This window comes from Leptinotarsa decemlineata, unplaced genomic scaffold, assembly GCF_025532065.1.
Source record: "Leptinotarsa decemlineata unplaced genomic scaffold, Ldec_3_MD MMD2_tig00026369_RagTag_RagTag, whole genome shotgun sequence".
NCBI lineage: Eukaryota > Metazoa > Arthropoda > Insecta > Coleoptera > Chrysomelidae > Leptinotarsa > Leptinotarsa decemlineata.
The window spans coordinates 4,993,814-5,017,279 of NW_027412709.1; the positions used below are offsets into that span (position 1 = coordinate 4,993,814).

Consider the following 23,466-nt stretch of genomic DNA (forward strand, 5'->3'; position numbering starts at 1 on the left):
AGGACGAACAAAACATTTGAAATCCTCAATGAAAAGGGTGGTAAGTAATATCAACTATCTTCAGCAATCTTTTCAAAGATACTACACACTTACCTTTTATTTCCAGTACTTTTGGAGAAATTGGGTAAAACTGGTAAAATATTTGAGTTTCAAGTGTTACGCAATGAAACATAATGAATTTATGAAAAGCTATTCATTTTCGTGAATGTTCAAAATGTTATTTTTCAAAGTCTGTTCTCAAAGTCCAACGTAACACAAGCACTACAGAAAAATTCTTGAGGCGCTCTCAGAACGGTGCCTGTGCGAAAGTAGCGATTCACATTGGATTTCAATCGCTGGAGATCAAATCCATTTGGAAAAACATGTACAGGAAATTTATTCCACATAAACGCAATTCTACAAATGAAAGAGTTTTCAAACAGTGAAGTTCGAGGTGTGCTGAGTTGAACCTCAAAATGATGAGCAGCTACAATCCGTCTGATATGTACCGCTCTTGGTGGAGTCGAATGTGCCACGTCACTTGAAGGCGGATGGCCCTTTTCTGGATGGAATCCAGCTATTTCAGGGTATGTTTGGGGGTAGAGTACCATACATGAGGACAATACTTCAGTGGCACAGTGTACCAAGCGATTGTTCCAAGACATATTGGTGTCCATTTTAATCCTCAACAAACCAAAACCACAGTGTTCCAAGCGATTGTGCCAAGACATATTGGTGTCCATTTTAATCCTCAACAAACTCATCGAGGCAGAAAGAGAAATATATTCAGTTCAGAGACATTTATCTTTTTGGAGAAAACCGATGCCTGGTTTTTGTGACATAAAATGGAACCTGGTTACTTTCACCCCAATTCAAAATCACCTCCAGATTCTCAATAAGATATGTAAGCTCCTGCGACCGGTAAAGATGTGTCTTCGTAGCCGATGTTCTGGAATCCAAATGGAATGACGAGACAAGTGTGCTGTCGTCAGCAGTATATTGAATATATTGGATTCTTCGTTGTTCCACTAAGTCATTAATATACAAAGAGAAGAGGGTTGGAGACGATATGGATCCGTGGGAAACACCAGCGTTGATGGTGAAAGTAGTCAAGAGATATTCATCGACGGCCACTTTCAGGGAATGGTCTTTCAGGACCAGCCATCAACGTTTGACCAACAAACGTTGATGCTATGGCTAGGGCTTTCATAACTGTTTTTTAGACATTCCTACTTGACGTGCAACAATGAGATGTGATGTGGAGGGTTCTGCAATAAAAGTGACTTTTTGCGCTGGTTCATCCAGAACACAGCTATCTTTTTCGTGAAACTTTACGTGCTTTTGACCACTTTTATTTGTAACTAACGTTACTGCAGTTTTGTCCTATCAAGACATTGAAAATGTCCTTATAGGACGAAACTGCAGTAACGTAAGTTACAAAAAAAGTGGTAAAAAACATAGAAAGACCCAATTGTCTCTTCTTCATAATGATTTTCTACCACGTAGTAACTCAATTCATTTTTTGTCAGTGACGGAATAGTTTCCCCCAAGCAAGTAATTTCAGTATCCTCCTTTTAACGTTATTGTCGTTCTTCTTGTACATCTTTGATATTTCTCACTCTATTCTATGAAAAAGAGAACATTGGCAGATCAAAATCTTCAGATGATGTGGTGCTGCAGGTTTATCCAGGCTTTCTGAAAAAGCAAATGCGCCACTGAAATTTTTCAAACCGCCCTGGAGCGCTAATTATTTATTGTTGGTATTTCATAATTTCATATTAATTTCGATAAAATTTGTAGAATAATAATAGTTATTTGAATGAGTAATGATACTATTAGTGAAAATTATACAATTAACAGTTAACTTTCAACTCGCAAAACTCATTTTACAATAAAGTAACTTTGACAAACAGAAATGGACTCGGGAATGATGAATGAAAATTAATTCAACAATCAACTCGAAAATGCTCCACCAGGTCCCTTTTTTCAACGGCATGTGAATCATATTCAACTTGTGAAATTTGAAAAAAATTGTGGAATAATCAAAATATAGAGTGACGTTCATTCATTTATTTATTGGCAATATTTGAACTAACCTGTCATCTGTGATTTTCATACAAAAATACTTGTTTGTGTTGATAATTATAATTTCAACGGAATATCATGATTTTTTTTAACATTTGTGCAGATTTTTCAATTGAAAATACTTTGAATATTCACTCTTATAGAATATGACTTCCTTTTATTCATTTCAATTTATCGAAATAATGTCACAAAATGTTTTTAATGAAGTTTTCACTAGATTTATCGCAAAACGATAATGAGTTATCACTCAAACCCTTTCTCTATTTAATATTTTAGAGGTTGTATCCGTCTCCGGTAGAATGTAATTCAGATGAAAATCAGCCTAGAAAATGTCACTTCTAAAGATGACGTTGGACGTTTTTAAAATGACACCCTGTATGAACAGTTCACTGAAAAATGCACAAATTTCACTTACTAATGCAGGATTTAAAAGAGGAAAGAAAATCCTGTAAGGTGAACGCATATTTGGCAGTTTATATGCAGGTGTCAGCAAAACTAAAAGACCCAAAGTATCGGCTGCACTTTGTCCATATTCTGCTGCATACATTATTCCTGTAGTTGTTCCCAAAGAATGGCCTATGTAAATGATTTTTCCTCTGTGTCCCGAGTGATACTTGACAAGCTGTAGCATGGTCGGAATATCTTTAAGGGCAATGTCTTGTACACTGCAATGAAAAATTTTTAACAATTGAAATAACTGTCTGTGAAATGATGTAGTTGAAAGTGAAAATGATGAATAGATCATTCGATATCGAAGTTGATGTAATGAAGAGTAAAAATGAATATTTTAATGACTTTTTCTTCCAATTTTATTTGATAACGTTCATTTGATAATAAGAATAGTGAATATTACTGGATTTTTTCCAACACCAAACCGTTATTTTAACACCTCGACAAGTGTTTCGATCACCAAGTGATCTTTTTCAAGAGGAAGATCAAACTAATCATACTCACAAAGATTTCCCTATTTATAGCATATATACCTGTTCAGGTACCTGCGTCTTGAGTGTCTTAAATTATTTTACAATTTGCCTTAGGTGTCCACTTGTCTTTAATTAATTTTAAAATGTGCCTCTAGGTAATAGTCAGGTGAATCTAATAATTGAAATATTATGAGCTACATAAAATTAATGTCACATGTTGCCTTATCTACCAGTCTTACATGAATTTTACATGTGTCCTTATATAAAATTCAATTTCAAAATATTGCCCTATCTACTTGTCTTAAAGTAATTTTACGATATTTCCTTATGTGCTAGTCAGGTAAATCTAATAAATAAAATATTATTTTAATAAGCTGTTTAGTATACCATTAGGTATTGGTCCACCATTGTTATTCATAATATTATTATGCCTCATAGGCATCTAGATACCTATTGTTATTAACTTGTCTGAGTAATCTTGATGAACTGAAGTCTTTGGAATGATTTTGTTGCTAAATATGATGGGCGACTGCTGATTTTTCAGGTTTTTCGTATGCTAAGGGTTCCTTATATCTTATTTTGATAGATCTTTTTGTCTGTCCATAATATTTTGCATAGCAGTTCTTACATTCAATTTCGTAAATTCCAGACTCTTCCGAATTCTCGACTTTGTCTTTTGGACTTCCTAAAATGCTCTGTAGTGTATGACTTGTTTTAAAAACCACTTTCATATCTAGTTCCTTGAAAATCTTTTTGAAATTCTTCGGGTGTTGGTGGTATGGAACTGAGATATATTCATCTTGGTTTTTTTCTTTTTTTAAAAGTCGAGATTCCGTTCATTCTTAACCTTAACTTCTTCTTCCTTATTATGTCATCTGCAATATCCCTCGAGAAACCGTTAGTGGCTGCTATTTTCTATATTGTACTTTTTTCTTTTGTGAACCTCTCATGTGTCAGAGCACTAGTCAAAAAACGATGCACTAAAAAATTCAACCCAGCACGTTTGTGCTGTCCACAGTGATGTGAACTGTCGGGAATACGGGATTGTTTTTTTTCTAAATACATCGTATTCTAACCCTCCATATTGGCTCTTCATTACCAAAACGTCAAGAAATGGAAGTTGTCCTTTTCTTTCTAACTCATATGTAAATTTTATTAATGGAAAGCTTTTATTTGAAAAGGGGACCAAGTCAAAGTCTTTTTGTCGTCGATAATCGCGAAAATATCATCCACATACCTCAGCCATATCCTAGAAAATTCTTTGACACAATTCTTTACGAGGAAAAATCTGTGAAAAGGTCAACCATTCACAAAGTTCATGAATGAAGTTCATATCTTTGTATTTGAATAGAACATAGTGCGTGAGACATCATCAAATTTTTTTTATTCGTTTGAAAGCCCAACTCGTACCATTATTGTGGAATATAACACCGTGCAAATGTCCGTCACGGCTTCTCTGGGTGAAGCACATCCGAAACGTCCAATTTTCCGTGACTCTGACACATAAATCAGGTTCAATTTGACCGATGGTATGGGTTATGTTGGCTTTGAGGACCGCTGTAGTTTGTGGCCCATTTCCATACACCTGCTTTCTGCCATCTGTCCCCTATTGGTGATGTAGATTTTTCAGTAGATTTGTTAGTAGATTTTCCAGTGATATTACACCTAAGTTATGCAGAGTTTTCAAAAATTAAAATGTAAAAATAGCTTTCAGAACCATATTAGCCATCAATAAATTGTTTTCAAAACTCAAGGATAAAACTCCTATGGATTTTCAATCTCAATTATTCTATTTCATATGGTATGAATATATTGGTCTGAAGTTGAGATTACTAAAAGATAGAATCAGTTTACACAAAAGTGATAGTAGATTGAATCCTGAGAGATGTGCTCTCAGTAATCATGTCTTTAAAAAAGCTCATAAAATGGATTACAATTCAACAAAAATTTCTGCGAATGAAAGAAATGCACCTGATCGATTGTTTTTAAAATGTTATTTATGTTACGATCAAATAACTGCACTAATAGAATATCGGATATTGATCACTTCAGTGAAATCTATGCCTTCCTATTAGATATTGATAAAAATTCACATCATTTTCAAACCAGTAACAATTCAGAAATTTCAATAATATAATTCATAATAATTTTTTCAACACTCCTCCATTAGGTGTTCTCCACTAAACTAATAAGGGTGTTTTTCAATAAATTACATTTGAAGTTGATGCATTTGAATGCATTTGCATTTACTCATTCACTGGCTTATATATCAACGGATGATTCTGATCATACTTGCACCAAAACTGTTTTCTATTGTTTCATAGTTTCAACATAGACAAACGAACACACATTTTTCAAACTCAATCACATGACAGCTGTCAGTGTCACTTGTTCTTTGTCTCTGTCTTTAGTTTTCAACCACATGGCTTTCACCGGTAAATTATAATTGTAAACATAAAGATTTTGATTATGTAAATTCAAAGAATCTTCTTTATATCAGAGAGGAGTCATACCTTGTTCAGTATATACTACATCTGCAATTTGTATATCAATATCAAAGTTGAAATCTGGCTCTAGCCAAATATTTGTTTTCATGAATAATTTAATTTGCTGAGTATGTCAACTAATTCATTTCGTACAAAAAATTCATCTTGACCTTTTATTCCTGAACTCGCGAGTAACTCCCACGTCATTCGTTTATGCTTCTTTTGCAATTTCTATTTTATGTACTAAATTCAATTTATTCCATAGTCCCTTCTCTGGTAACTTCTTTGATTTATTACACCTCACACCCTTAATAACAATATTTCTTCTTCAGATTTCTCTTTCCAGTGGGGAAATCCCATCTGAGTGTTGATTATTTATTATTCATAATTTCACTCAGTTGCCTTTTTCAACCCTGATGTTTGGAATGTAACCGTTATCAAATGCTAGTACAGCTAATCAGAGTTCAAAAAACGAGTTTTAACAACGTACATGAAAGAACTTTGAGAGCTCTGTAATCATCTTTGAAAAACGAACAGCGTACAACGAACATGTACATATTGTTTTTTGAACCTTTATCGACTATACTGATATATTATAATTTTTTCGTTATCAACATTGAACATGAATAGAAACCTTGGTAATTACCGTTCAATAACCTTCACGTTTTTGCTCATTATGAATGTAGAATTCCGACTTCATCCATAATTCCAGAAACTGCACTTGCGGTTGGGATATTTGAAATACACACATCGGAAAAGTCTAGAGATATTTTTAAAAATGGCAATAATTTTTTTTTAGATCGCTTTAGGGAAAAAAGTTGACGGGTTATTATTAAAGGAATGTAAGTTACAACAAAATTTATTAAATGGTCAAAAATACTGAGTGCGCATATAAGCTAAACTAAAAAAAAATATGGCTCTTCTTTGGCACACCGAAAAAAAATCATAATACAAAAAAAATTGGAATCATTACAAAGTATGGCCTCCACGCTGGTTTATTACGGCCCTACATCTATCGTGCATCGACAAAATGAGATTGTCAATGTCTTGTTGAGGTACATTTGCCCATTCAGCGATTAAAAGCTCTCTCAATTGAAACGTTGTGTGAATGTTCCCCATATGCGGAGTAATTCTTCGTTGAAGCATGTCCCACACATGCTCGATGGGACTCAGGTCCGGTGATTGTGCTGGCCATGGCAATACATCAACTCCTTCGTTGGTGAGCCAGTCAGTCACTAGACGCGCGACATGTGGACGAGCATTATCGTGCATTGGGTGGAAGTTTTCACCAACAGCACCAACAAACGGACGGACGATAGGTAGAAGAATAGTGTCGAGGTACTGTCGAGCAGTGAGGGAGCGATTTGGAAAAACGAGATCGGTTCTGCCACCGATCATGATTCCGCCCCATAGCATTACTGTACCACCTCTGTATGTGTGGACTTCCTGGACGTGTCTCAAACGTTCATTATTTCCAGGTCGTCTTTACAGTCTTACTCGACGAGAATCTGGATGAAATCCAAATCTGGATTCGTCTGTAAACAAAACTATGGCTCAATCATTTGCATCCCAGTTTTGATGTTCTTGACACCATTCTAATCTTCTACCACGATTGCCTCTCAACAAAGGTGGACATCTAAGTGGCCTTCTGTTGTGGAGATCTGCTTCATACAGTCGATTTCTGACAGTATCACGACCAATGGTTACCTGGTGCGTCTGCTGCAACACGTTAACCAACTCAGGTGCTGTGATTGTCGGTTGTCTTCTTGCGGTTAAGACCAAAAATCGGTCTTGAACTGCAGTTGTAGCGCGTCCTCGCCCTGGATGTTGTTCGGCTGGACTGCTAGTTTCACGAAAACGCCGCCACAATCGACTGATAACACTTTGGGAGACCCCCAAACGAAGAGCTACATCATTTTGTCGCATGCCACCTTGAAAAAGCCCTACAGCTCTATTCATCTCAGCCAATGGTAAGTGATGGCGTTCCATGTTGAAGCACAATATTTCCAGTTTATTTGCTGAGCAAGAACTGCATCGAATATACAAACTTGACACTTTCAGATTATTCATTTTAGCCGAAAACCTACAGTTTGTAAGAAACTTGATAAAAGATTAGTTACCGTTTTTGCAGGCTTTGTTCAACCCATAGAAATCTACAGGGTGGTCGAGTGTACCAATTTAATCGAAATTAAACGACCTCATGCATTTATTTTTATGATATTTAGTATATTATAAAAATATCCCTAGACTTTTCCGATATGTGTATTTGAATTGGAAAAATAAAGAAATTGATTTGTATTGTTCAACAAGGCAATATAATGTTGGTTTTCTTCTCGTTATTTCCAATCAATTTAAATTTTTACAGATTTTGCGGAGAACATGATTCTTGCTGATAATACAGAGTAGGTTGACGAAAATACTTGCCAATATTTCTTATGCGCTCAGGAGAAAAAATCCTTCAGATATTCAAGCATATTTTCAATTCTCCCAGTATTCGACTTACTCGACGGGGTGCGATCCAATCCATCGATTACAAATGTGATTAGGGATCAAAGAAGGCTCCTTTTGGAAAAATTATTTCATACGTTAACTACAATTGGACAAAGGCGTTACTTTTGATAACAACCAAAATTTTTCTAATATAATTCATTCATAAAAGAAAAAAACTTTTGTTATCGTCTTTCTTTCAGGCACAGCTTTGAGTTTTTATTTTGCAAGAGAAGGGTTCAGAGAAGACAGGAGAAAATATTTCATTTGACAATTGTTTCTTGGAAAATTGGTCTATCATTATATATTTGATAGATAGAATTTGAACCTCTAGCGCACAATTAATCTATTGAGAACACATTTTCCATAAATAAGGCTCTAAATTTGACTGGTACTTTATACTTCATTAAATAATCATAGTTGATAGTGATATTTGAAGAACTCCTCATCTTTCAAAAGAAAGTAATTAACTATTAATTGAGGGATGTCACACAAGATGTTATTACTACATTGGCTACATTAGGATTGGATTCTTCAAGTTTATCGCTCTTGCCTCATGCAAAATGAAGCATTTACGTATAATATATTCATAAGGGAATCTAATTGAGAGAATTAAAATATATTTTTTTATTTTTCATCTCAGTCATACGATTTCGTAGGTACCAATTATTTTTTACTCCTATTTTCATTACAAGCCTAACAAAACATGGATCTGCAATGTTATTTGGAAAACATAGTAATCAGTATTTTTGAATTTACTAAAACGCATCAGCAACTTTCAGTAATTGTAAACTATGTTGTACATATCACATGTTGTAAAATATAGCTGAGAATTTTACTTTAAATAAATCACTTCTAGAAGCACTGCAGAATTTTCTTAATTTTGTTATTAGACAAGGAATATTTATATTAAATGTCTCACCTGCGATAATAGCCACTCCTTTTAATAAATCATCTGGTTTCAAAAGAGAACCATAATTTAAATTTCATGATTGCATAATTGGGCTGAAGCAAGAGAAATCTAATTGGCGGGATATACTGAAACATGCGAAAGACGGAAATCATTCCGTACACAGTCTCTCCTTTATTGAAGAAAGCCACTTGCAAATATGTAGGTTAGGATTTATTAATGTAATTTTAAAAAATGTCATCAAGAAAGTAGACAGCTATTTAGAATAACAGCAAGTTAGTTGGTTTTATATGCATTACTGAATTTGTAATGGGTCTTGAATGTTAATATCATTGCCAACAGTGGTTGAAATAATTCGTAATGCATTTTGTGAATTAATGAGTCAATTGTTCTATTTCCAGTCATTATTTCCCAGATCTTACCTGAACACGGCCGTGAAATATCTGATCAATACAAAACGATAATGAATATATTAGAGCATTGCTTTATGTGAGTTGTTTCAAAATTGAAAGGGGTATACTTTTAGGAGGGAATTATTTTTGGGAAAGAGAGCCAAAAATTTCATTTTCCTTCTTAGCGAATTGAAATGCGGTAGACCCGAAATCAAAATGAAATGATCGACTTTACCTCGTGTCACAAAGTTCATTCATTCTGAACTTGAAAAATTAAGTTTTGAAACAAGACTTCATTTGCATACTCCATAAAAAAGACATGAACTGAAAACCAGATCCAGTCAATCAATTATCACATTGCACTATTTATACAATATGGAATTGTGTCGCAAGATCTACCTTTTGAAAGTAATCATATTTATTTCAGATTTACTTTCGTTGCAATCGTTACATATTGTATTCTTGTTCATTTGCACAGGTACATTTTACGTCTATAGTCTATTTCAAAAGAGTGTAGAGTAATAAAATCTCATTAAGTATTCAAAAGCGCTACAGGGTGATCCGTCAATAAATTCTGTCACTTCCCTAGTCCGCATTGCAAAATTATGTCGTTTCATAAAGAGCAGGTAGGTATCACCCTGTTTTAAGGGATTTGTCCATTGTTATCGACAGATAAATACTGAGCCAGAGGCGCGCTAGTGGGATAATTGCCAAAAGAATATGCATTCATAAAAATTATATTAAAGGAAATAAAAATTTAAAACAGCAGAACAGTGTTATTAAAAAAATATAAAATGTAACAATAAAATATATACGAACCGAAATCGGGAAATACTCACAAACACACACGAACGAACTTTACGTATTGAAACACTTGTGGGGACTTTAAATCAATTTATTCACAAAAACGACAAGAACTTTACTGGATACGTTATTACAATTTGACACTTGAACAATACTAAAACTGTGAACTTCCCTTAACGTTTAACAACACTCTATTTATACCCTAATTGAATGTTCTAGAGATTACTAGGTACACTTTTCGAGAACCTTCCGAGAAAATAATTATTCAGACTACCCTTAATTCTAAACCCTAACCTAAGCAAAAGTGTCACTGTCACTGATACACTGGTCTCTGTCCAGATTGCTTATCCCGCTACAGTATATTTACAATTCAATTAAATTATTCTACATCAGTATAGTCTTCATCCGAAGAACTGTCATCATCCCCTGGTGTTATAATTATAGGGTCAACCACCTGATCGACCAAGTTGTCCAGTTCCCACATTTTATCTTCCTCTTTTAAAACATGCTGGATTGCTTTTTGCCAGTTTTCTGATGTGATTTCCATAATGGCTTGATCAAACAATACCTTGACATCTTTCATTTTAAATGTGGTATTGTGCCTTGCAACATATCCTTTAACTTGTGCCCATATAAGTTCTATAGGATTTAATTCGCAATGATATGGCGGTAGGCGCAGCACAGTTACTTTATACTTTTCTGCTACATCTTCTACGGCATATTTCATGAAGCGAGATTTATGTTGTTTTACTATGGCTAGTAGTTCCTTCTTTACTGAATTCGTCTCAAACTGAATACCTTTATTTGACAGCCAGTTAATAATTTCTTGCTTTCTCCAAGCTGAAGTTGGTACCTTCTCTAAGCGCCTTGAATGGTAGCTTGCATTATCCATAACCACGACCGAATCAGCTGAAAGAAATTTTAACATTTCCCCGAAGTAGTCTTCGAAGACATCCGAATTCATGTCCTCATGATAATCTCCCGTCCGGCACGACTCAAAGCTTAACAAACCTTCTTTTAAAAATCCGTCTTCGCTTCCAATGTGAGCAATTATAAGCCTCTTCCCTTTTCCCGAAGGCACTTTAATACCCGTCGAAAGGCCTTCTATGAAAGCTTGGCGAGAACTTGTTATATTTTTATCTTGCCACATTTTTTTGACTATATAACCTTCGTTTATCCACGTCTCATCAAGATAAAAAATTTTCTTTTGCTCTCTGCGGTACTGCTTCATAGTTGTCAAATATTTTCGTCTCCAGCAAACAATTTCATCACTTTCCAGTAATAGTGCCTTTCGATTGTGCTTTTCCCAGGCAAAATTCATACTTTTTAAAGTTTTCCATAAAAGTTTTCTGGATATCAAAGGAATATCGTTATCTTGGCTTATCTCGATAAATATTTTTTCAAGAGTGGGTATTTCCTTTTTAAAATAAAACGAATGAACTTTTCTTCGAATGTCACATTTGGTGTCTTCATCTAAGATTTTTATTGGTCTTCCTGATTTTCTCTTGCATGGACTTACCTGGCCTGATATCTTTCTTTCTCGCAATAATTTAAAAATCGTGGACTGTCCAATTCCAGTCATTCGGGCACATCGCTCAACACTTTCTTGCACAGACAAACTATGGTGATCGTGTTTTATGCAATCATATACATTTAAAATTATAACTTTTTCGCAAACAGATAGCGGAGAATTTTTTACACTTCTTTTCTTTGGAGTAAATGTCCCCATTTTATAACTTTTTCACTATTTCTATATCACAATATCACTGTACGTTTAATTGGTGTAGTAACAATTACTATTATAACTCGAATGTTTAAGACACCATTACAATATATTTAAACCCTTTTTCTTAATTACCTGGGTTTAATAGGTATTGCATGATTGGTGGGCAGGGTCAAAAAGGGATTATTATAATGACATGGCACCTCGGAACTAAGTGTTAACCCTTTTTTGAGAAATCATGCTCAAGTATATGAACCCAAATTGCATATTAAATAAGTTTACAAGAACCACTAAAATTAATCTTAATCTTTTTTTAAGAAATTTTACTTACCTAAATACATGTAGGTACTTAGTTTTAGACCAAATTACTTCCCAAAAATGGCCTTTTATTATTATCTATGCCTGTAATTTTTAATTTACTTCAATTATTAAGTTTAATAATCCTAAGATTTGCCTACGCCCATGGACGACAACGAAATTCAGGCAAATTTTATGACACTTCATGATTTATTACTCTACACTCTTTTGAAATAGACTATAGCTTGAATATATATTGACAAAACACTTCATTATAAGATTTCCACTGAACAGTTTAACAAAAACGCAACACGTGTTTCGCTATACAATAGCTTCTTCAGGCGTATTTACTGTACTTCAACGACACGCCCGAATAGCCATTGTATAGCCAAACACGTGTCGCGCAAATGCAAGATTTGTCCTGAAATTTTATATAAAGATACATACATACAAACGGTGCAAGTGGAAAAAAAGATTGTGAAAAATATACGAAGTTAAGTAAATCAATTATTCGAGTATTCAAATCGATATTTAAATACTTCTGATGATATTGAGCACATCAAAGTATCAGTGTTTGTTTTTCTGAATTCTACTAATATATCCATCTAATAAATCTCGTGAATTGGCCCGTGCCGATGCTCAGAAACTGAATATAATAAAAATTTACCTGTAATCCCAATATTCCCGTTGAGTGGTGTTCATCGTTTCATGTTCTTCCGAATATTCAGTGCCACGATAATTTCCCAGCCAAACATCGTACCCAGCTTCGTACAAAAGAAAGGCTGAAACAGATTTTTTTTGTTTTTCAGCCTTTTATTTTCTCCCAAATGTCACGAAAAACCTTGTATTCATCATAACAATGACTCATTCCTTACTCCAGTTTACAGAGGAGGAGACAACAGTACAAAATGTGAAGATATAAAATTACTGAAACTATTTCAATATATTGACCTTTCTGAAATGAAATACGATGATTCATTGGCAACTCAGAGAAAATGCTAACTGAAATAGTTCAGTGAACCTTAATTAACTGAGCAACTTCATCGTTATCATCACTTCGAACATCAAAATTCCAAGGACTAGGATGTTCTTGGTCTGCATTTTGTGAAAAATTTTATGGAAACAATAATTTTTCTTTCTCAATGATCTCCCCTCCAAGTAACTGGGATCCCGATTTGATGAAAGTTATACTAAGTTTTGGCGATGAGAGCGAATTTGAAACTCAATCTTTCAGAATGTTCAGAAAGAATAGATTCAAGAATTTGGGTAATTTACTTAATGACCAAATAAAATCAAATAACTCGCTGTTACTGAATACTTTTTCAGATGTGGAAATTGGTACATAAGCTCAGGTCATCTCATTCATTACAAATTCAGAATTCATCAAATATTATTTGGCTGGGTAAAACTCAGATACTTGAAATTGAGCTACTTCATATTATAAAAAAGTATATTCAGTTAGTAAGGACACGTCCGAAGAAGCTATTGTATAGCGCAATGCGTGTTGCGCTTTTGTAAAACTCTTCAGTGAAAATCTCACAATGAAGTGTTTTGAATACCAAATTTTCAGTTTCTTCAAATGCAAAAGGTTTGGAATGGAAACCAGAAGATTTATCAAGACCTTATTCATTTGCTATCAGCATATGGACTTGGTCGATACCTTTCGACAGAATGTACTATTGCAAATGCTATATTATCCATCTGTGAAATTCCTTCGTTCGATGTTGATGAGACACCAGGAGATGTGGAATCCAATGTTGAAAATGAGAGGTACCGATTTCATTGAAACCACTAATTTTTCATCTTAGGGCAGATACCAGCTATCAAGCATGACAAGTTCTTCGTGGCCATCAAAGTAGGGTGATATTGTTCGTGAAATGTTCAGCTCAAGTGGAGAGTATATCGTCAGAAAAAAAAAGAGAATGTAAATGATATATTCAGAATCTGATCAGATTACACAGTTCAAATGGTTGTTCGGATCATAGTGTGTGTTTGAATGTTACTTCAGTTACTCTCTAATTTCTTGATTAATTAGACCTCCTCAAGGCCACCAAGATTTCAGTTGGACAAAACTGACATTATTGGTTTTCTACATTACTTGGGAGCTCAAACTCAATGATCACACATCCTACGGTTGAGTGATCACACATCCCACAGTAAAGAGAAGCCTTATCTTTCCTGCATCTCATTATTGTCATTATTCATAGTGATCTGAGAATTTCGAGAATATAACTCTGGCACTGAAACTGAAGGCATACGGTTACCCATTTGTTCCATATGGATGACCTCAAACTCTATACCTTTGGAAAAAAACAGTCTTTGTCTGTTTTTAAGTGTAATGGAAAAGTACATGCATACTATTGATATGGAATTAGGGATAGAAAAGTCACTTTAAAAAGAGGGTGATGGGGGTATCACTGAGGAGATATGCAGTTCGTAGACGAATGCATTCTGTATCACCTGGATGTCGGAGAGACATATATTTACTAGGGTTAGAACATCGTCATCCATAACTTTATCCCTATGGGAGTTTATATTTCAAACAATCCAGTCCCTGTGGACATTTGAGTTGAAGTGTGTGCACCATAGAATGGTACTTAATACTTAATGGAACATGTGTAGTGATCAGGTGTTCAGATTTCTTCGTCTGCATGTTTCTCCGCCAAGAGGGAGCAGGAATTGGAGGGAAATCGTTTCAGTTATTGAGACTGAAGGATCTGCCGATACTGATTTCAACTTTGTCTTCGAATTGCAGTAAGAAAACAACATAAAAACTGCAGAGATCAACTCAGTCCTACGGAAACACAAGGATAATACTATGTTTCAGATTTTCTTCAACAACTTTGAATGCTCCGGCTCATCAATACTGATACTGATTTCAACTCTATTATCGAATTACAGTCAAAAGACAACCTAAAAACCGCAGAGATCAACTCAGTTCTACGGAAACACACGAAAATGATGCACGAGGTTTTCTCAATAACTTTGAAAGCTTCGTCTCATCGACATACCAAACTTTTTCAGGTCGAGTGGGCCAGTTGGGAACTGAGTAATCCATCATTATCTGGCAAAATGGTATTTTGGCACCTCAGTTCAGCTTTATCGCGTGATGAGTTCTGGACACCATGCATAGGACATGCCACAAGGTGCTTTAAACCTCCATATATTTGCTGTCGGTATATGTATACTATTGATATGGAATTAGGGATAGACAAATCACCTTCAAATGAGGATGATGTGGGTATCACTATATTATCTGGATGTTGGTAGCTTGCAGACGAATGCATCCTACACCATCTGGATATTGGAGAGACGTATATTCTCTAGGGTTAGAACATCGTCATTCATGATTTCATCCCTATGAAAGTTTGTATGTCAAATCATACATTCCTTGGTAATACTTTCCCTGTGGACTTTTGAGTTGTAGTGCAGCCTGTAAAATGATCAGGAGTTCAGATCCCCTCATTTGCATGTTCCACTGCCAAGTGGGAGCAGAAATTAAAGAATTTCTTTTTGAAGATGATGAAATCGTTCCAGTTTTTGAGACTGAAGTATCTGTCGATACTGATTTCAAATTTTCCATCTAAACTCAGTAAGGAGTCCATAAAAACTGCAATGAACAACTCAGTCCATATGCATTCTCAGTAGTCCATATGCACCCTCAGCACATATCCATCGACATAACTCGACCCGTCGAGTGCTAGGTTACTATTTTTGCCACTCTCACGTTATTGGGGAGACACTTGTGTGCCTCAATTTTTGAAAATTAGTATCTCATATTCTGGTTGATGAAAGTGAATAAGATTGATGGAGTCCTCTTCTGTTATCCAATTTGGACGATATCCATCGTGTAGATTTCAGTACTGGGGGAGTCGAATATCAGAATGGAAAACGAAAAAGATTTCAATATATTTTCAGAACTTTCAACTTTGGCGAACATTGCGTCAGCTAAAACTGATTCCTACCTTACACATATTATTCCTGATACAGTTCTATAGATCTCGTTATGTTATTCGTGTTGCTTAATGATTGAGGAGAATATAATACACTGAATCGACTGATTTTTTGTCAGGACCAAAATGAGCTGAAGAAAAATGTGCACGAGTAGCATTGTAACGAAATTTCAAAATCTGCAACTTTAGCAACCATTCAATAATTTTTAAGAATACCTACGTCTTGGTAGGATGAAACGTGAGAGGTAAATATTTTTTGATATATACAGCTCAGTAATCTTCTGGAAACTAAAAAATGAAAAAAATCGAAATCTAGATCAGAAAGAGCAAACTAAACATCGACTTCGAAAAGTTACAGCTCAATATGGAGTGTACAATTAGTCCCCAGCCTTCAACAATGTCCAATGAGAATAATATAAATGACATCTTTGAACAACACAACATCTGATCCAAGTGTTTTGCTACGAGGAGGTGTATTTTTCAGGAAAGAAAAGTTTTGGCTTTCTAATTGTCTTGATAGGAACAAATATGGGAATCTTTAATTTACTTCTAGACCAAATAGTCAAAAATTAGAGTTATAGTTCTGTGATTGAAAATAATGAATCACTCACCTAGGGAATTTTTACCAAGACCAAGATATATTGCAGATGTGCCTTGGACTCCATGCATCAAAAATATAGGCGGTTTGCTGGACGCGACACCTGGTATGCGAAAGACAGTGAGGAAATATCCATCATTCGTTTTAACTTTATATTCCATGAAAGGGTAACCACTCTTTTTGATAATTTCAGGCTGGAAAATAAAATATTATTGTGTGTTTCTCTGAATGCAATGAAATTACAATTACATAAAAGATTTCCATATGGTTTTCACTATTGGACTCAGTGATTCGAAAGGAAGTTTCATGTATACAATCCATGATTTTGTTGGATGAATTGGTTGGGTTATGTTATTGTTGTCTGTGCGAAATCAAAAATTTTTCATCGAAAACGCTGCCCGATTTCATCAAGATAACATATGGGATGAAAAGTCCAGGGCCTAAGAAAGAAAACGCTATTTTTTGTTCAAAATTGGCTTTATCCATCAACATAATATCCATCAAGAGCCACACTGCAATGAGACTAGCGCTATCTATGTGTGAGACCCGAGACTTTTCAGCCCATGTGGTATAACAAACAAAACAGATCACTATTTTTTTCTATTGGTATACAGTGTGTAAAAAAAATGAAATAAATTCATCATTTTTGTTAATGTACATATTTAAAAAAATCCTGGAATCCTTCAAATGTTATAATTTCACATTCTTCAACGTAAAAATGCCACGTCTACCTTCGACCCGCTCCGAATGACATGTTCAAACCCATTTTTTCAAATAGGAAGTATAGGCTTGTGATATATCGCTGGAAAAGTTTCTTCATTCCCTATTTAAAAATATTATCGCTCTCAACTTTATTGCAACAAATAAAATAAAATAAATTAAAATCATGTGGTTAACGAAATTCGATAAAATATACTCAAAAACCAAGATGTAATGCAAAACTTAATGAATTGTAGAATACGAAAAAAAATGGATGTTAACGAAGTAGATATTCAAAATGTTTACCCCCAACGTCTTGGCAACATCCTAATCACAAACAAAATTGCCTTCTAACATTATTTAACACATAAGGCGTGACCGACCTAATCGCAAGCATTATTCGTTCTTTTGAGTCATTCAAATCTGAAGAATTAGTTTTGTAAACATTGCCCTTTACATATTTCCATAAAAAGACATCCAACGATAAAAGATTAGGTGATCGCGCTGGCCATTCAATCGATCCTCGCCTCCCTATCCACCGATTGGAAATGTTGTATCGAGGTATTGCCGGACAATAACTTGGTATTGTGGTGATACTTCATCCTGCTGAAACCATATCGTATTCACTGGAACTTGGGGGTGTCCTGGACTAGGATATGCACTCGCAAAACTTGGAATGGCATCATTTTAAAGTAGTGCCAAATCATTATCGTCATTCAAGTTGACCTCAATGAAAAAAGGACCAATGATATGGTTTCCCACAATTCTTCTCTCATCCAGTGAGGATTTTCCGTTGACCAGTAGTGGCAATTTTGCATGACCGTTAAGAGACAAAGTAAACTTATCAGAATATATAACGTCTTCTAATTGTATAATATTGTTATCCAACATGTTCATTATTTGCTAACAAAAATTAATTTTTCTATCAAAATTATTTTCAAAGAGCTCCTGAGTAGGTATCATTCAATGGGGATGCATTTTATTTCATTTTGATATGTTTACTATCGATATATGGCTAACATTGAATGTAGTGGATGCCTGTCTACTCGATGTATGTAGGTTTTCCTCAAACTCAGGCATCACATCCAATTTGAGTTCATCACTCATTGCATTGACAGCTGCTTTTGTTATCTGCCCCACATAACTAAGCTCGCGAAACTGCTAATCTATTTTGCTTATTGTTCCTTGAGATATGGGCGGTAAATTAGGAAATTCCTCATAGTGTAAGCGAGCTACTTCCTGTTGTGTTCGGGTTTTATCTCCGTAACTGATCAATTGTAAAACAGTCATTTCATGCATCTCAATCTAAACATTTGTCAGACTTGAAGTTATCGAACTGTAAAGTTAAAAATTAAAATACTGATAACTAATGTTGTAACATGCAAAACAAGTTGACAAGGCGTTTCAAACTAACCTTGCCACGGAAATTATTTAAAGTGTTTTAAAGGATATTATCTAAAAACAACATCGCTATGGTGTTTACTTACTTTCTTATCATCAATACCTCAATATGAAATAAACTTTTTATATATTGCAATTTGAAGGAATTTTATCGAATTTCGGTAACCACATGATTTTAATTTATTTTATCTTGATTGCTTCATTAAATTCAAAAGCGATAACATTTCTCAATAGAGAATGGAGAGATCTTTCAAACAACATGTCACAAACCTATACTTCCCATTTAGAAAATTTGGGATTGAACCTATCATTCAACGGGGGTTGAAGGTAGAGGTGGCATTTTTTCGTTGAAGAATGTCAAATTATAATTTACATTTTACTTGTTTCGGGATTTTGTTAAAATATGTCCCGCCCCCGAAATAAATAATTTATTCCATTTGCTTTCACACACTCTATAATGTGTCTTTCGAAGAGACTTATTAATGCACTTAATAAATTTTGAAATAATGTATCATGTGGTCATTGGGAAGCTACTCAGACGGATACGATAACATTCCAGATCTTATGAAATACATTTGTTGCATTGCCCTTCACATCATATAGTTTCAAATAATATCTTAGAATATACCGCAAAATCCAAACTATCGTGCGATGGAAAAAATTCAAGCGGCCGTCACTCACAAATTATGACAAAAAAAATGGTCTGTCATCCGTGCGAAGCCAGGGCAAGGCGGCTCGCTATTATCATATCAGAACTAGCTATTATTCAATTGATTGAAAAGTTCAGTTACTCACTTCAATAATGGAAACTGAAAATGATAACAGATAATTCCTCTGTAAACAAAATACTACGCTTCAAATCCCTGAAAATTTGACAATTAGTTGAAGATACATAACCATCGATGAGAAATGAAAAAAGAATGAAGGAATGATAATATCAGTTCGATTCAATTTCTATTAAAGATTCTACAGAATATATGAAAATATAAAAAATTGAAGGAAAGGAAAGGCCAAATCGACAGGGGTCAAATAATTGTGTACGAATATTCATGAAACTATTTTAATTGCGTCGTCTGTTTCGCTTTTCACTTTCTACCAAATCCAATAACCTTCGATTTAATTGAAATGGAGGTTAATGACGATTGACGCACGTTTCATCGAGATCTAATTTTGAGAAAGGATTTCCAATACATCAATGTTCAATCTAATTTGTTGACAATACTCAAGGAAAATTGACTTTAACATTCTTGAGAAAAAGTATTATTGACAGTTTGAAGCTCCATATCTTTCAAAAAAGTATATCGACTTTCAAATGTTATCATCTAGCATCAGATTGCAAATTGAAAATTTGGTATTACGTAGCCCCATTTTCGTTGAAAAAAAATTGAAGGATAGCATCTTCGCGTAGAGAGGTGAAGGTTTTGCAATTGTTTTCAGTTGATAGACTGAGCCGAATTTTCAATCAAAAATATTAAAGATGAACGAGGCCAAGATTCGACATCGAGCGCCTACGAGATTCTTTATCTGTCTTCGATTGCAGCTTCTACTGAAACGCAACTAGTTGAAACTAGAGACAGTGCTATTTCAATCCCCCTTAAGTCTCATCGGTGGTGCTGAGCTAAAGAATGATTGTATTGCTAAACTAAACAATACTTTAAATACAAGCCTGTATAAATAGAAGCGATGACATATTTCATTACGAGATTGTGATGAATGGAATCTTTATTAGACCCAATCGACATTCAGGAAAGGAAACAAGAATCCCCAAAGCAGTTGGTTGCGAAGTTGAAGAATTTTTACCGAACAATATCGATTCGTCAAAGTTGGTATTCAAAAAACAGTTTATTGTGAGATTTTCATTAAAGAGTTTTATAAAAACGCGTTTTTGAGAGAAGTTTTTTCCCAAATTCATCACCTCTTTTTCTTCGACGAAATGAGTAACAATATTCAATATTGAACAGGGATCAGAAGTCAAGCGGTACTTCGGCCAAATGCACATATATTTTTCCGCGTTTGTGTTTATCTCATTTATTTCAATTCAGAAGATATCGAAAAACAAAACTTGATTGAAATTCATGGAAGTTTGCTAGATATTCACGAATTGGTTAAAATCTGGATGAACATCCTAACTGAAATTTCGTTATTGAACTGATAGCACCATTTGAACGGAATTGCTTCCTAAATGAAAAAAAAAAGAAATCTTCAAACTGAAATAGAATTAGAAGTTATAAAAGTTGGTGTTTTGGTCCACATCATTGTTGCCCTCAAATTGAGTTTAAGGCAAATAGTTCATGACGTAAGCCGTACGAAATACTGAATGGATAATAATTTTTTCTTCGATATCAACGGCATCGACAACTACCGTCATTAGACTTTTGTTCTGGATAGACAATTTTGATAAATCCCCAATCCTTCAACGGAGCATTATGTCATCAGCCACGTAACGTAAAACATTGAAATATCATCAACCCATTGGACTCTGAAAAATATCAGAAAATGGATTATTTTTATGATGAGTTTGACAAATTACCAATGTTTCTATCATCAACTTGGAATCTGAGGAACATCTTCACAGCTTCTACAATTACTATGTAATTGTTTTTTTATGATAGAATATATCACAATGGGTATCAACATGGAAGATACTGTCAATACTGCCAATACATTGTTGAACAGTGTTACCGTCAAAATGTAAATGAGTTGACAATCCAACAAAATTGAGGTACCTTCTCAGTATAACTTTGCTGATTACCAGTATTTGAATGAAACATATCAGAAAATGTTGTTTCTTAATGTCGGAGCATAATACCTAGAAATTTTTTTAATCCAAGCTCTCCTCTGGATGTTATGCAATACGACTATCTATCTACATTAGAGCTCTGATCTGCAGAAACTAGAATGGTTTATCATACCCTCTTTGAATCACATTTTCGTTATGGTATTTGCTTCTGGGGTGTGTGTTCTACCACATGCCACGCGCAACTTCAATGAGGCAGTGCATAGAACCAAGCAAAGATTCAGCTTTGAATTACGGCTTTCTTCTTTGACCCTAGTTGAAATTTTCGTTTACAACGGTTTCTAAATGTTCATTTGTCATTCTCAAGCTATAAGAACTATAAGTGGCCTCAGCGCTTTCAAAAAAGAGTTGAAAGACTTGCTTTCTGTATAATCTACAGTATATTATTGATTTGATCGAATTCAAATCGATTTATTTTGTTTTATTGACCATGTTTTTATATTCTAAACGTTTTCATCAGGTAATTGTTATTCACATGTCTCTTCTCAGTTCATATAACCTAATTTTTGAGAATGTTCTTTTTCTAATTTCATTTATATTTTATTCATATCTTTCACCAGGCTTTGTTAATATGAATTTATCCTTCTCGGGCGCACTTTTAGTTTTATGAAAGCAACGTTCACATTAGTTACTCAATTATTCAAATGTTTTTTCGGTTTTGTACTATTATTGGTGATCGTAGTTCAGATCCTACTAGTAGATATATGTCAATTCCCCCTTTCGTTCGATTGAAATTGTCTGTATGTCTTTGAATTTCTATTGACTCCCTATGTACTTTCGGATACTAATATTCAGTTTTGTCATTTATTTGTGTTTCCTCTAAGATTAGTAGACTCTTTGTTCGGCAGAAGGCAATACCTTATTTCGGATTGAGAAGCATAGGTACCTACTTGAACTTCTTTTTGTGGTTGCTATATAGACTGACCCGCAGCTACATGATTTCAGATACACTACCACCACTGAAGGTTTTCTGGGGACCTTAGCTGGCCTCAGGCTCTTTGAGTTCTCATTGACTTGCAAATTGGTTACATGTCGTATTATTATCAGTGCCCCCACAACCTGATTCGTAACATTCTGAGAATAGTGAAGGAATGCTTTTATTCCAACAGGCCTCGCTGTAGTTATTTTTTGACGTTTTCTTTCCTGGGTCGTATATTCCGCTGCTAGTAGGTCTACACTGAATTCTCAAAAAGAATATTTCCGCCTTTCAAACCACGAAAGGAATTGTCGACTCAGACAAACCGACTAATCAACTTTGGATATACATGCACTCGAAAAGAGTACTAACGTTGCCTCGTTAAGTGAAACACACATCTGTTTAAAAAATCGGTTTTTCTGTTATTCAGCTGTTGCAGAATCACGGTTGCAGAATCATCCCAGCTTCAACCAGATAAATTCTTTCGAGAAAAATATCTGGTCGAGGCAGAAGTCGAACCCACGGTTTTCCAATCGTGAGTCGGGCGCACTACCATCGCGGCCATGGTATTCAAAGAAAAAGAAAACTACGGCCATCACCGATAGTACCATCCAGTGGATGATAGTAACGAAAACTGCAGGTATTTTTACATTAGAGGAATCAAATTTCAAATCCTAAATCATGAACAACTTAGTGAATACAGACTTTTCTCTGATGCATGAATTAAGAAAATTAGGTCAGTCGACCTCTAATGCCTTTCAAAATTCAAAGGGATTGCACATCGTCGAGAGGGTGAAAGTGAAAAATTCAGAAATGTACTAAAGTTATTTCCTCCCCAAAATCACAATTACAAATTTTTTTTTTATAAATTGTCCTCGTTTCGTTTTCAATAACTCACCCTGTAAATAATTAAGTCAAATAGCGTATAAAATTTCAAACTAATAAGTACGCTTAATGATGTAAGTTAATTCAGAATTAAAAATGAACTGTGAAAGATAAATACAAGATAAGCAGTG

General features: G+C 34.7%; 1 protein-coding gene across 1 annotated transcript in view; it reads right to left on the bottom strand.

The window, feature by feature from the left end:
- LOC111508578 (lipase 3) overlaps positions 1–23,466 on the bottom strand; it is a 45,064-nt gene that overhangs the window by 18,899 nt on the left and 2,699 nt on the right. Inside the window, exons 2-4 of the mRNA XM_074185203.1 lie at positions 16,651–16,831; positions 12,754–12,868; positions 2,480–2,729 (exon numbers count right to left, since the gene is read on the bottom strand). Of these exons, the coding sequence (XP_074041304.1) occupies positions 2,480–2,729; positions 12,754–12,868; positions 16,651–16,831 (546 nt within the window). The remainder of the gene's footprint in view (positions 1–2,479; positions 2,730–12,753; positions 12,869–16,650; positions 16,832–23,466) is intronic.